Here is a 16053-nt window from a genome sequence, read left to right on the forward strand (position 1 = left end):
CCGAGTTCCACCCACTCCCTAGCATTCGCTGTGGTCACTTTCCCCAGCTTTGGCCAGTGCTTTGCCGCTTTGTATTCTAAGTGGCAGTTAGGTTTTTATTAAATCTTACTCAGATCTTTGAGATGTATTGTTATCCTTTGTCTGAATTCCAATTATAAGTTTTTTATATCTTTTTGATAAGTTAGCCTCTAATGCTTATTTTCAGTAACATATTTTGCATTAAGGCTTATGTCTAATTTTAAGAGGCCTATTTTTCTTTTTTCTTTTTTCTGGACTGATATTTGGTCTGTCTCTTTTTAGCTTTCTTTAACCTGCAGTATTTCTATAGGCTTATGTCCTAGGTATGTTTGTTTTAAACAACTTGTAGCACTTAAAAATTCATTCCTGAGTTTATCTGTGGTTTGTTTTGAGATAGGCTTTTGTTGGACTGGTCTTGTCGTGTTGTTTATTAGCATCATCCTCCTGCCTCAGCATCTGGAGTGCCCTGGTTACAGACCTGGGCAGACCTACCTAATTTGTAGTCCTCTTTTAATTGGAGCATGTATTCAAGTGATATTTCATATCATTATATTGAGTTTATAATCTTTTAGAAGTTAATTTTATAAAGTGTTTTGATGAGGCATATTAATTTCATGCTTAGAATTTCATTGTGGAGTGAGACTCTTAGATAATCATTCAAAAAATCAATATTTGATTACTTTCTTCCTCTCTCTTCCCCTCTCCTATCTCTCCCTCCTCCCCTTCCTGCCTCTCTCCCTCCACCCTCTTCTCTCTCCTCTTGTTCCCACTCTCTTATTCAATAACTTGGGAAACGTGTCTTACTAAGATATATCTATTTGTTGTGGTGAGTCTGTTTACTTTTTTGTCTCCTTAGCTTTCCGCTGTGGCCTGCAGTTTTTAGGCAACGTTGCCTCACGGAATGAAGATTCCCAGTCCATTGTTTGGGTCCACGCCTTCCCAGAACTCTTCATGTAAGTATGGTGTTAAGATTTTGTTTTTACTGGCTCCTGAAAAAATTGTGGTTATAAGTCCATTTATATGAAGTTCAAAAGCAGGAAAACCAAGACTATAGTTGTAGAATCCTGGGTGTTGGCTAGGAAGGGTATGGAGGAGACCCCGGGCTCTGCCACTGTTCTGTACCTTGGTTGGCGTGGTGGTTCCATGATACACATATTTGATAGTCGTGGAGCTGCACAAAGATTTGTGGCTCTGGGGAACATGCTGGCTTATTTTTAAGAAAGAAATGCCATGGGGTTGGGGATTTAGCTCAGTGGTAGAGCGCTTGCCTAGCAAGCTCAAGGCCCTGGGTTCGGTCCCCAGCTCTGAAAAAGAAAAAAAAGAAAAAGAAAAAAGAAAGAAATGCCATGGGGAAAGTAATAATTAAGGACCCTGAAATTTATTAAGAAAAAAACCCCACAAACATAAGACATAAAATAAGCGCAGAGTTAATCCTTGTTTTTTCCTGTTGTGTACTGCATGGCTCAGTACTGTTCTTGGTAGATACTGGAGGATTGTGGGATTTGGACAGTAGACATGCTCATGAGTGTGAGCAGTGGGGATAGCAGTTCTACTGTTCATTCTGAGAAGTGTGGCAATCTGTCTGTTACTGTGAGGAGAGGAGAGTTCAGTTTCATTGTCAGTGCTAAGAGTTGGCTGTGCGCTTATTTAGTAATAGACGACTGGTTTACCAGTCCGACGGCTGCTGTAAAAAATCTATAACAGGTCTGGTTATATCTATTGGATGCTGGATTGGTTTCATGTTGAGTATTACTTTTTAAAAACTGGCTATTAATTTGTAAGTAGTTGAACATTACGTTAGCATGTAAATTGGTGACAGAAGTGTGCTGGCAATAGGAAGACGCCATGTAGTGGTCACATAGGTCAAGCTCCTAGCTCAGACTCTATCAGTGTGGGCAGCACATCAGTGACTGTCACTCCAGTGCCTTGAGTTGGCCTTGTATTGAAGTGGAAGAGAGGGGGTTTTTTGAAAGTCAATTGGATGGTGTTTTGTTGGGACAAACATGTGGAGTGTTTCTTGAAGTGGACATGGGAAAGGTTAAGGCAGACTCATAAAGCAATGTTTAGCTGAAGTAGACATAGGAGAAAGGATGTTTTGCCAAAGCAAACACATGAAAAGACACATGATAAAGCATTCTTTACTAACAACACACATATATTGGTCCTTCTTACATTGTGTACTTGAGCCGCATTTGTCCGGACTCCCTAGAGAAAAACACATCAAAAAAGTTCTGGTGGTGTGCTACAGGTTCTTGCTGTTCCCGGGGACTTGGGCTGATTGGCAGGGTGATGTCAGCTGAGACAGGTACAGGAGCTAAGACATGTGATGAGGCAAGACTCGTACTGAGACAAGGCCGTAAAAGACACGTGATGTTTGGAGGGTATAAGTAGGACTCTATGGACAGCGATGGAGGCTGAGCTTGGCTTACTTATAGAACTAGCTGTGCAATGTTTGTGGGTCTCAAGTCTTTGCTGATCTTCGCTTCCCTGAGAGAGAGGCACAGGGTAGAACTTCTCCTCGGTTCCTCCTGGTCCCTCTTACTGACTGGAGCTGGGCCTGAGGCCTCACTGTTCCTGCTGGGTTGTGCCAGTAGGGAGGAAAGAAGCTCCCGCAGCACATTTGGGTCAGGCTGCTTTTTTCTCTCTTTTCAGTTTGCTGGGCTCTGGAGACCGAGCTCAGGTCACCAAGCACCCTGATAGCTGAGTGATCTCATTGGCCCACATCACTCTTTTTTAAAGACAAGGTCTCACTTTGTAGCTCTGGTTTCCTGGCCTAGAACTTGATATGTTGACCAGGCTAGGCCTTGTAAGTTACAAGACAGCCACCTACCCTTGCCTCTTGAATCCTGCCATCAATAGTGTATGTCACTATGTCTGAGTTGTGAAGTTTATGTGGGGACAAAAACCAGATGTTGGGATGAGCCAAGGCATGACTCTCACTGAGTATGGAGGTGATAGGATTTAGCAGTTGTGTTATGGCTCTTGCCCCCAAGTTCTTCTGTTTCAAATCTGCCCCTTATGACCGTGATTCAGATGCTTATAGTCTTTTTACATTTTTTGACTCTTTGTTCTTTCTAACAAGAATATGCTTTAGAAATGTGATCATTTTCATTTTTTCTCTATTCAAATGTTACTTTCTTTTCAATTCTGAGTCCTAAGTCGATGTAACTTTTCATTGTCTTTTTTGAGATCTATTCTTATAATTGTCTATGTATGTGTACATGTCTGTAGGCACATAGCCTGTGTGAGCAGAGTTGCTCTCAGCCAAGTGTGTTAGGTCGCTTGGAGCCAGAGTTAGGGGCAGTCATGAGCCTCCAGGGGTAGCTCCTAGGAACCTTGGATCCTTTGCATGAGCAGATTATGCTTTTAGCCACTGAACCATCTCTCCAGTTCCATTTTATTGTATCGTTCTGTTATATTTACTGTTTTCATAGTCAAAGATATGCTTTTCCCCCCCACAGCATTATAATCTTTATTATATCCTAAAATATTAATATAAACTAAATTTGCTAAGGATCATTATTATTTTATTAATGTCACAATCACATTTTACGCATTGATAATTGGACTAAGAGTCTCCTTTCTTTGTTTGGCAGGTCTTGCTTAAATCATCCAGACAAAAAGATTGTTGCCTACTGTTCCATGATTCTGTTCACATCTCTTAATTCTGAAAGGATGAAGGACCTGGAAGAGAACCTCAATATTGCAATTAACGTCATAGAAGCTCACCAAAAGCACCCAGAGTCAGAGTGGCCGTAAGTATCCTGCTAGGGATTAGATCGTTTAAGAACATCCTTACCTCATGAAGTTTAGTAGTATATTGACCCGGGTTGCTGTGTTCTCTAGACTGACCTTGAAGTTTCGCTCCTCTGCCTCAGCCTCCCAGTGGCTGAGATTATCACATCTGGCTTACTCCAACTACTACCTTATTAATTTGTTTACTTCTTGTTATACAGAGGAATTGAGTTTACTTAGACAAGTGCTCTCCCACTGAGCTACAATTTCAACCCCTTTGTAGAAGTTTTAAGTAAAAAGATGTGGTCTGATAGTTGTTTGAAGATCTGAACGAGATACAGCTTGAGATTGACCTTGAATTTAGGATGGGGAGGGGGCAGTTTTGGTGTGCGAATGAACATAGGACCAATGTCTTAGCCTCTTTGGAGACTGCTGTGCCCTCAGCAGATGGGGCCTTAAAGATCACTGTCCTGTGGGTGTTGTGCAAATGAGACACTTGTTACTGTTCACATTCTCTGCAAACGGAGGGTCTGCTTTCTCTCTGGTTGTTTTTAGATTTCTTCCCTTTGTGTTTCAGGGTTAGTGTCATCTCAGTATAAATTACTTGGGGTTTGTTCCTTTTGGGATCTTTCCAACTTCTTGAGTCTGTAGGTGTGATGATTCGTTTTTTGTCAGCTCGACACAAACATGGACATGTGGAAAGAGGGACTTTCAACTAAGGAATTGCCTCTATAGGCCTGTCTTGTCTTCAGGGCCACCAAGCCAGTTGTGTCAGGTCGTGGGCCTGCTTTCAGGCTCCGTTAAGCATGTCCATGTAGTATCTGTGTTTCTGGTCATTACATCATCATGTAGAACGTACTGTACAGTAGTTAGGTCATCACGTACTGTTTATATTTACAGATATTACATCGTCCCCTAACAAATTGACTTGTTTTTCATTGTCAAACTCACCAAAAATGTTGTTTACATGTTTTTTCTTCACACTTTAGTAATTTTTTCCCACCAATCCAAGTGTCTGGATTTATTCCTCACAGTAGGCAGTGTGATCAGGACCCGGGTGGCCTCTGGTATTTGAGCCTCTTAAATGAAATATTATTATATTGAAGTTCCACCTAAGTTTAACATTGTTGACTTTTTTGAATATCACTTGTACTTGAATTGCCATATGCAAATAAACAGCAGTGTTACGTGAAAACCTTACCCCTTTACCCCTTTACCTTGGAAACTCCCCTCAATGTGCACACGCAGCACCTGCTGGCGTTGAGGAGGAGGCCTCAGACTCAGCTTACCTCGAGCCAGCTTGGAACCGAGTCTGTTTATTTGGTAGGTACTTGATGGGTAGCCGAGGCCTGTATCTTGTCAGCTTGGAATAAACAACCAGGCTCATCATGAGCAAACACAAAATCTACTTCAGAGTACCTCAGAAGCTGTCAGCAGTCAGCAGCTGGGGTTGAGGCAGGAGCAGGAGTGGGAGTTAGTCCTCAACTGACAACTCCTGCAGCTCACCCGGTGCACTTGGCTGAGAACTGACAGAGGCCTTCACAAACTGTTTTACTCTTAAACCTGAACTGATCCTGAAGTCAGAGGAGATCCACTTTCTGCCCCTTCCCCTTGCTCAGACGTGCAGTTGGCTGGTGAAGAGCACCAGCTACGTGAGGGCTTATCATCTCCCGTGGGTGCTCTGTTCTAGAGGGAGCGGTGTAACACTGTAACAGTAGCTCCAGGTCTTTCTGTGTGATATACCGAAGTAACATCAAAGTGTGGGCGAGAAGGTTTTGGCATTGTATTTGGCTTGGGTCATTGGGTAATGTCTTTTTCTATACTTTGGGGTTTTGTGTGACTTTATTTTTAATTTTTGATAAATTTTCCATAGCATAAAATTCTTGCAGATAAAAAAGCCATCACACACCAAAATTAACCAGACCCCAAAATCTATACATCTCAGTGAACTTCTTTACATTTAGATTGGCCATTCTGAGGCTGCAGAGCTTCACATGGGATTTCGTATGTTCACCTTCAGATATATTTTATCTGCTTACCACCCCCAACCCAAAATATCCATGACAGATTTAGAACTAGAACACTTAGCGTTTTATATCCTCTCATTACTCAGTTTGTCACCTAGACTTAACCTTCTTCCTTTCCTAATGCCGGTCCTTTCTTGTCGTCTTGTCTGTGTATTATGCTGTGCCCTCCTGTACATTTGTCTGCATATGTATTGACCAGATTCTGCATCTGAAAGAGAATGTGTGACCTCGAGTATAAAATATTCTAAGTCCATCCATTTTCCTGCAGTTTTTCTTACATTTTTCTTTAGAGTTAAATAATATTTGTGTGTGTGTGCGCGTGTGTGTCTGACATTCACTATCCATTTATCAGTGGACAGTTTGGTTGATTCCAAGTTCTTTAGCATCAACAAAACATAATAAACATGGGGTGCAAATATCTCTCTGGCAGGCTATGGAGATGGCTGGCTCTATGCCCAGGAGCAAACTAGCTGGGTCTATGGTGGCCCTGGCTCTTTCTCTGCTGTTTGGGGAGTAATTTTGGAAGTAAAAGTGTGTTCTAGTTGGTGGTACAGTGTTTGCAATATTGTGGTTTTTGGGCAGGGGTGTCATGGAGTTTTGTTGTGCTGTCTTGTTTTGTTGTGGCCTTGAATGTAGCAGTCTGTCTGCATAAGCCTCCCTTGTGCTAGGGTCATAGGCACATACTTGACTGAATATTTTTTTTTTTTTTTTACAAATTTTTTCATGAGAAAAGTTTTGATTTCCGCATAGCTAAATTCTGTATGAATGGGCTTTAGGATTCCAGTTTTACTTCTGAGCCTAGCTTGGAATGTATGGATTCCTCTTACCCTGGTCACCTCTTACTCTGAGTACCTCTTACCGAGAGTAACTCTTACTCTCGTAACCCGCCTTAAGTAATGTGAACACTGTTGACGTTCATTACTACTATTATTCATTATTCTTAGAAATATTCAAATCCAAGTGGTGATTGACAGCTTTAACGATCTATAGGAGAAATAGGATACTTGTTTAGATTTTGTTTCAGAGGTGGTGGTGTTGGGGCATCAGGCTCTGTGTAGGCAGCAGCTGCTGAGCTCCATCTCCAGGCCTGGAGTTTATGTTTAGATAGAGGACAGTGTGGTGGTCACTGATGTGTGTCATTTGATTATCACACTCAATGACATTTTATTTGTTAATGAGAGAGTAAATAAATGGTGTGTTCGTGTATTTACTACTTTATAGTCAACTTTTATTACTATAACAGTATCTATTAAAATCGCATTTCTTAGTTCTTACATCTTAGTGATACCTTTTGTCAGATACAGTTGAGAAGTGTTAGTGGTGTTCAGTCTTTCCAGATGCCACAGAGGTACTTTGAAGAAATATGCTTATAATCTTTGCCTCAGGCTTCCACAGCCATCTCTCTAGTCCAGATGAGCACCGTGCTTGACACTGTAGGTGTTTCCTTGGTAACCGGAGCACTCTGAAAGTGGAAAGTCAAGCCAGGATTCATCACGGCATTGTTGGCATAGCTTTAACAATATGACATGTCCATTTTTCTGCCTCGTCTTACAGCAGTAAGCTTTGGACTAAAACAGTGTGTTATGCTTCCTGTCTAGATCTGACATTGTCACTAAATGTCATGTCCCTGTTCACAGCGAAAAGCTCTGTCAAAGCTGCAGTGGACTTGCTTTTCTAATTGAATCCACTGAGTTATTTTCATACAAATTTCACATGAAAAATTAGAGAAAAGAATATTTCGAGACTTCTTTCCCCTTGATACTGCTAAGAAAATAATTTATGAACTTCTTAAAACATAGAGGACGCCAGTGAACATGGCCTAGAGAGATGGCTCGGGTTCAGAACACTTGCTGCTCTTACACAGGACCTGGGTTCAATCCTCGGCACCCACATGGAGCTCACTGCAGTCTGTAACTCTAGTTCCAGAGGATCTGTCACCCTCTTCTGGCTTCTGTGGTTAGGCATACATGTGGTGCACATGCATACTACATACCTATGTACATACACACAGACAAGACCATATACATAACAATAAATACTTTAAAAAGATTATAGTAAAACGTTGAATTAAATGAAAGGCTTTTCTTTTGTATGAAATAAGTTTATAAATTGGGTAAGGATGTGTATGTTTTATTGTTTGTAGTAACCAAATTTCCCTTCCTTTTTCCTGTAGGTTCTTGATCATTACAGACCACTTTCTGAAAAGCCCGGAATTGGTGGAAGCTATGTATGGCAAACTCAGCAATCAGGAAAGGTAATCTCTTGCCCCCAAAGCTGTATGGTTTTGACTCGTTAGCATTCCATATAGTGTCCAGGAGCCCGAACTGAACTCTGTGTGGTTTCACATCGGCATAGTCCTCTAAGTCCATGTGTGAGTTTACATTGCTTGGTCAACGTCGCAGCGGAACCACAGCAGGCAGTGAGTGATGTATATAGGGCTTACAGAATTTATATAGGATGTTGTTATTAAGAAGTAAAAACAAAACTTTTAAGAATAAAATGTTGCTGTTCCTTAATTCTATAACAGCAGTTTCCATCACACATTGTGGTTGTTTTTTAGGGCATCCTTATTTGTGCATAAATCTCTGGTTTGATTATTTAGAATATTCACTGCTAGGTTGATGGTTTTCTGGTGGATAGTTCACACAAAGTACTGTGTCTTTATTGTGGTGGAGGGACATTTACAAAGCCTAGTCATACTCAAGCTCGTAGGTAGAGCGTAGCCCAGGTGCCATGCCTCCTACCACAGGGTGTGGTGAGGCCTTTGTGCTGACTGACTTCAGCCTTTGCGTGAAGGGTACTGTGTTTACTGCTGGGCGTCCATGCTGATGTGCCGAGGTCCGACTGGAGAGGAGGGGCGATGGGAGTTTTGGGTGAAGTAGAAGCTTGGTACCCTCTGTCTCCTGAGGAAGAGTGAATGTATCCTTTGTTCAGAGGTTTCCTGTGGCAGGTCATTAGGACGGAGTCAAGTTTTCCTCAGCAGGTTTATGTGACAAGTACATTTTTCTCCTGTGAGTGGAGAATCCTTAGAAGAAGCAAGTAGACAATGAGGAACCATACTTGAGAGCACGGGAGTGGAAGAATCCTTTGGGGTGTCAGACTGTGTCTCTACCCCTGCTACATTGGAATATCAGATTGGTTCGGGGCTGTCTACATTTTAAAACTTGCCGACCAGTTAATAAAGCAGTGGTGTACTGAGCATCTGTGGTGGCTCCTGGGGCATGAAGGTGAACCAAGCGCGCTCCTGCCCCTGTGCTACAGGCAACAACTGCATGATGGGTGTTAGGGTTCTGTCGCCTTTACTTAGCGCCTGGAGTCTGTCGACAACAGATCCTTTTGCGAGGGAAGTTTGAATACACATGTAATCTGTTTGGTGTGATTCAGTAGCGAGAGGGGGTGTCATGCACTGTCTGCCCCCCTTCCTGCTGAGCCGGTGTACTTGTCAGGTGGGAAAGGCCGCTCTTCTGAGGCACTGTGTACAGCGCTCAGGCTATAACGTGTGTATAGCACAGGAACAGAGGGTGGCTGGTGTCTGGGTGGCTCACTCATTTAACCTTTCTAGAGCTCTGTTTCATCTAAGCAGAGGGAAGGCAATAGTGGTCACCTCATGGGATTATTATAGGAGATTCCTGCAATATTAAGGTCTCAGAGCTTGCCTGTTAGCAGTCAGTAAATACGAAGGGAATGTCCCTTCCTCAGATCTCTTGCTCTCTTGTCAGAGCTGGTCTCAGACTGCCTTGGCCTCCCAAAAACTGGCATTGGAGACTTTGCAGAGATCGCAAGCATGTGCCATGAGGCTCAACTGTGAATTGTTTCTGCTGTTGGTTTTACCGTTAGCATTGTGCGGCAGCCATGTCTCCCTCCTCCTTTGGAGGCTGTGGTATTTCTCCTTAGTGTATCTTTGGAAAGCAGTGGTCAGTCACATCCTGTGAAAATACAAAGGCAAATAGTCAATGGGGAAAAGATTTGTTCTAGCTCACAGTTTTAGGGGTTTGAGACTATAGTCCAGCTTCTGGGCCCTGTGAGGTACGTCTCCACAATTGGGAGCAAAGTGGCTCACTTCCTGGTGGGCTGGAGGAAGGGATGGGGGACCATGTATAACCTTCAAAGGCATACCTTTACTGATCTCCTTCCTCCAGTGAGGCCCACCTCCTACCATTCTCCCATCTCCTAAAATAAGTAGTCCCTAGTTACCCGCTAGGGGCCAGGACTGTGTGGTGGAGTGGTGTTTGTCCAAGTGTGTGAGGGTGTGCCTGTGCATGAATGCATGTGTGCACATGGAGATTAGGGGATGATATTGTCTTCCTCAATTACTTTCCAGAGTCTTTCAATTCTTTCATTCGTTCAGTCATTCATTCTTGTATAGGGAGGTTCTTTCACTGAACCTGAAACTCATGCTTTGGCTAGGCTGTCTGGCACATCTGCTCCCAAGATCTGCTTGTCTCTGTTCTCAACACTGGGGTTACAGGCATATAAGGTCATGGCTGGGTTTACCTAGGTGCTAGGAATTAAAGATCAACTCCTCTTGTTCTCACAGCCAGTGCTCTCCAGTCCTGGTGCTAAGGTGTCACTGTGTGCACTGTGTGAACTGATAGTATTCACACCAACACTACCTCTGTGCTCAGGTCCTCAAAGTCACTGTGACTTGGCATTGTTGTGTTTTTGCAGTTAGGGATCTGAGCATCTTGGGTCATGCTTCCTGGGGTTACAGAGGTAGCTGTTACTCAGCCAGCTGATTCTTCTGTCTGTCTGTCCATCTGTAGGTACAGATGAGCTTTGTCACTGCTTCAGTGGGAATAGTTTGCTGTTCTGGATTAGTACAGCTTTTGGCCTTTGAGGCAAATAGTATTGAACGGATTACACTTTTGGGGAAGTTCAAATCTAAATTGAAAATTTGCTGGAAATTTTTGAATTTGAATTATGGATGCTTTATTTCTTGCTCTAGAATGTTCATAAAATACTCTTCTCCCGCCTCTTACCCTACTTTTTGTCCTCATCAGAACCTTTTCAGGTTTGCAAACATGTAACTTTTAACAACTGTAGTCTATTTCACTTTTTTTTTTTTTTTTTTGAGCTGGGGACCGAACCCAGGGCCTTTCGCTTGCTAGGCAAGCGCTCTACCACTGAGCTAAATCCCCAACAGTCTATTTCACTTTAAATATAACTATAAAACAGGGTTGGGTTTCTTTTTTGTTTTGTTTTGTTTTGCTATGGTAAGTTTCCCTAAGTCTTTTGCAAGTTCATTGCTTAAAAAGTCCTACTTTGGAGAGACACTATACCCATTTGGTCACAAGTGACTTAGAAACAGAATGGACATGTCAGGTAGTGACTGAGACAGAATCATGGGCGCTCGGCTCGGCAATGAGAGTGTGCCTAGGGAGCCTCAAGAGGCCTAAGCAGTAGTTCATGGGTTAGCGGAGGGAAACAAGTCTTTGAATCTGACGTACAATGATTCTGCTAACCCTTACCTAGGTCTGGTGGCTTTCCATCCTTGTGCCTGAGTAAATAACGCACTAAAGAACATTTGTTAGGCTGTGCTTGTTTGCAAGGAGGCAGAGTCATGGGCCATATCACATTTTGCTCCATAATGAACCTGGTGTGCCAGTCCTCCCATAAGATTGTACCGGAGTATAAAGTGCTCATGATGTCATAGCTGTGGAATGATCATAGCCATTGCAGTGTCGTGCAACGCCTTACGTGATTGTCAGTTCTAGTGAAAACCCAGTTCTCCCAGTTGTCAAAAATACAGCATGAACAGTTATGTGTGGTGCCCAGCATTTGAGAATCAGGAACAGCTATGTTTAGCATACAGTTGATTGCTTTACAGTAGCAGAGTAAACCAACACGCGAGGTTAAGCTGGCCACAACTCATCCGGACCACTTTTCATTATTATTATTATCATCATCATTATTATTATTGCGTGTACACATTACACACGTGCATGTATGTTTGTACATGGGGTGTGCATGCCTGCTGGATTACAGATGTTTCTAGATTGACATCGTTAATGTAAAACTGATTATATTGCTTGTCCTGTGGAGGCTTGTGAGGACTAAATGAGCTACTGTGTGTGTGTGGATCAGTGTTAAATAGTGAATAAGGGACAGCTCATCTCAGCTTGCTACTATTATATTGTGACTGTATTCATAAAACTTCATTGGCAACCTTTATGAAATGTCAAATTGTTTTAGTGTTAACAGTGATGGACATAAAACGTGTATCGGAAAGTTCTTGCTGCTATTAAGTCACATAGAAGAAACTAAACATCTTTATAAGACTGGCGACTGACAGCTTTATTAATAAGCCTTTTTCTAGCTAGATATTAAAATAAAGTTTAAAAAGAGTAACAGTAACTCTTAAACTGTCCTCCTGCAGTCATTCTCGGTATCGTGCAGCATACTTGTTATGTGCTCATGGGAACTCTTGTTTTCCAGGGTCACACTGTTAGACATCATGATAGCCAAGATCGTGGGTGATGAGCAGCTGACGAAGGATGACATCTCTATATTTTTGCGCCATGCTGAGTTGATTGCAAACTCATTTGTGGATCAGTGTCGGAATGTGCTGAAGTTGACCTCAGAACCTCAGACGGAGGACAAGGTGAGGAGACATATCTCAGGCCTGGAGGGGAAGAGCAGGCACGTTTTCTATTTTAATCAAGTTGACCATGAGGTGTCTTTCTTAAAAGGTTCTAAAGATTTGTTTGTGTGTGTGTGTGTGTTGCCTGTGGAGGCCAAAAGAAGGAGTCAGGTCCTCCAGAGCGAGAGTTTCAGGTAATTTTAGGATTCTTATGTGAATGCTTGGAACTGAACTCGGGTCCTCTGGGAGAGCTCTTCATTGGTGACTCATCTCTCCAGCCCTTATTGAAAGGTTTTAAGTGAGTGATAGGTGGCTTTATTAGAGAACTTAGAAACTGGACATAAGGGGAGACCCTGCCCACGTTAATAGCTGTAATTCTGTAATTCTGGCTGCTGCTTTCAGTTAGGCACAGATCCACAGGCTTGCGTTAAAGACACATTTCGATGGATTTGATGCTGTGTCCTTATCAGTCCCATAGGCATTTAACACACATTCTGAATGAATACATGGATGCAGTCATCCCTGTAATTACACGTGTAGATTGTTTCTGCTCATTGTCCTCAGGGCCGTAGTCACGTTACATAGTCACATCGTTGTAAGTGCCCATATTCACCTGCTGCTCTTGCAAAGGGCCTGAGCTAGGTTCCCAGTGCCCACCTGACCGTTCACAACCATCTATAACTCAGCTTTTAGGAAACGTAACATCTTCTTGGACTCTGAGGGCATACACCAGAGTCCAATCTTGTACATATAAAAAAATTACAAATCTTTAAAAATAAAATATAATATTCTAAAACAAGTAACTTCTCAATACAGGTTTCTGACCTGTTTTTTAAGTTTATTTATTTATTTATTTTTAGGTAGGCACTTTCTAACTCCCCTAGTTACACTCTCCTTTCTACTAAGGCTACTGAAACTAGTTGGCAGTAATTCTATCCTCCCTTTTCACTCGAAAACCTACTTGAACCTTTCCTGTGAGTTAAAGTCAGAATTGTTCTCTCTTGGAAACTGCTCGGTAGCAGAGTAAAAGCGGTTCTGGAGCCGAATAAAAGAGGGCCCCAAAGCAGCATGTGAGCAGGTGGCTAAGCTAGACTAGGGTGCCATTTCTGTGAGATTGAGTAGTAAATTAGACTCATGATAATGACAGAAAACAGGTCACATGTTCGCTGGGGCTTAAGTCGGGAGTGAGCGTAATTCCACACAAGGGAACTTTTTGAACTGTGTCAAACTAACTTTTATGACAGCCACAGCTGTGTAGTTTGATAGAGCCTCTGTTTTGCGTACTTAAAGGTGGGTGTTGCATATAAACCATAGCTCAGTGAGGCAGATTTTAAATACTCTGTAGTGGCTGATGCTCAGTGCTGTTGGCAGTGGGAGAGCTCGGGCTCCAGAGTGGACGCTCCCTCAGCACCGAAAGACAGAAAGGTGTGCAGCGAAGCAGATTAGAGATCATGGCACGTCCTGAGCGCTGACGTGTGAGCCTGGAGTTTCTTCACTTCTGGCGTAATTGAAGTCATGCTTGTGATACTTTGTCACGCTGAGCGCGCCCCGCCCTTTGTGGTTGAATTCAAGGCCATTTGGCTGTAGTCTTTGTTGCCTTCAGGTAGCCGAGAGTTCTCTTCCTGTAAAAGAAAGGAGGAAGTCTCAGCGCTGGCTTACCTTCAGCGGATAGTTGCTTTTGTTCCCAGTAGGGGGAGCAGTGAGGTGTGATTTAAAAATTTTAAAAACTTAATTTTCTAGGAAGCCAAAAAAAAAAAAAAAAAAAAAAACCAAGCCAGGGCAGATGTCAGGTGTCTTTCTTTGTTATTTTCCACCTTGCTGTCTTGAAACGGTCACTTATTGAACTGGTAGCTAACCTTTCTGGCTAGGCTGACAGGCTTCCAGTCTCTCTCGGTCCCCCTGTGTCTGCCCCAGTGCTGGGTTGTAGGCACATGCAGTTTTGTTTTGTTTTGTTTTGTTTTAACATGGTACCAAGGATTCAAACTCAGGTCCTCAAGCTTGCATGTACTCTCACCCGTGATCTGTCCCTTCAGCCTCTAATTTTTATGTAGAAACATATTTTCCCTTCAAATAGTAGTTTCTGTAAGAGAAGAGGAAATATGCTGATTTGCATGAACTATACTTTGAGATAGAAATGGGAATTAAAAAAAATAGGCTTGAAGGAGACTCTTGAACCAATATCCCAATATAGCATGGGATATCTCAACTCCTATGCCAGAGCTGGTTGATGTTAACTGCTGAGTCTGCTGTTCATATCTAGATATTTACGGCCTGGTTGGTTGTCAGGGTCATCATGGAAGTTAGTGAGTGCACATCGGGGCTCTGCCTTCGTCTCCTCCAGCCATTGGCCAGCACGCCATACGTGATTTCTTAGAAAGACATGACGTTAACACAATTAGTAAAGTTTTCTGAAGACTATGACTAAAAATAGCTGTGTTTATTGAGGATTTTTTTGCCTGTATAGTTTGAAAACACTGAAGCTTTCTTCATATGCTTCTTTGTGGACGTAGTTGAGTGTTCAGTGTCCATGCTGGTCCTTTGCTGTGTTCCACTCATTTCCGGGTTGATACAAATTTAGTCTGTTTGGTATAGTTTATGGTTGAGTTTACTGACTTAGTCACTCATCCTGAGCCTCACCTTTCCTTTGGAAGGTTTATGTTTCCTGATTCCTGTTCACTTTCAGGATTGTCGTTAGTGGAGGAGTTTGGAGTCATTTGGTCCTTGCAGCCCCATATCAAGCAACTTTTTGCAGTAGCGATTAATTAACTGGAGCCCAGGGACTGAGTGAGGATGGTGCCTCTGCTGCACGGACTGATAAGGATCATATTTTTGCCCTTGCTCATATTTCACTTTTCTGTAAACAGTTCTTTAGCTGATGTAAGTGAAACAAAGTTAGGAAGTTTCTGGTTTGCCCAGCTCCCAGCTCTGTTCTGCACAGCCATTAGTGTGTCAGTTGTGTTGTTGTACGAAGGCTTTCCTTGTGCACTCGCACCTCCATGCTTCATCTCCTTTTCACAGTGCTGTGTGCACTGCTCTTCTTCACCTTGGCTTTTCCACACGTGGGGCTGTTTCTCCTTCCATTTGAATACAGGTAGATTGGGGTTTTTTTTTTTTTTTTTTTTCAGAGCTGGGGGTTTTTTTTTTAAAGCTAGCCTTTTCAAATTTTGTAACCATTTTCTTACTAACTTATTTATTTGGCACTGAAGGTGTGGCGTGTGTATGTGCCTGCAGGAGTGTGGAGGTCATAGGGCAATCTCTTCTCTCCTTCCAACTTGTTGATATCAGGGGTTGTGCTTAGGCTGTGTGGTTTGGGAGCGAGAACTGTCCCGCCAAGTGTTCTCAGTGGCCCACTCAGTGTTCTTCTAAAGTCGAATAAGGTTTCACTATTTAGACGTAGTTATTTTTCTCCTGGACTCCATGTTACTGACAGAAAGGAAGTCAGTTTAATTCCACCTAACATATCCCTGATTTACATCCTTAAGATTCTTGCATTTATTAAGCCAACATTATTTTTGGTATATCACTTAAAAATTAGTCTTTTGGCCAGGTGGTGGTGGTGCACACCTTTAATTCCAGCACTTGAGAGGCAGAGTAGATCTCTTGAGTTTGAGGCCAACCTGGCCTACACAGTGAGTTCTAGGTCACCCAAGACTACACAGAGAAACCATGTCTCAAACAAAACCAAACAAACAA

At 42.5% G+C, this 16053-nt stretch overlaps 1 protein-coding gene across 1 annotated transcript in view; it reads left to right on the top strand.

The window, feature by feature from the left end:
- Window positions 1-16053, top strand: part of Atxn10 (ataxin 10) — a 122122-nt gene that overhangs the window by 35532 nt on the left and 70537 nt on the right. The window contains exons 4-7 of the mRNA XM_032919020.1: window positions 875-971; window positions 3615-3773; window positions 7954-8034; window positions 12216-12381. Coding sequence (XP_032774911.1) covers window positions 875-971; window positions 3615-3773; window positions 7954-8034; window positions 12216-12381 — 503 coding nt within the window. The remainder of the gene's footprint in view (window positions 1-874; window positions 972-3614; window positions 3774-7953; window positions 8035-12215; window positions 12382-16053) is intronic.

Source organism: Rattus rattus, chromosome 1 (assembly GCF_011064425.1).
Source record: "Rattus rattus isolate New Zealand chromosome 1, Rrattus_CSIRO_v1, whole genome shotgun sequence".
Classification (NCBI taxonomy): domain Eukaryota; kingdom Metazoa; phylum Chordata; class Mammalia; order Rodentia; family Muridae; genus Rattus; species Rattus rattus.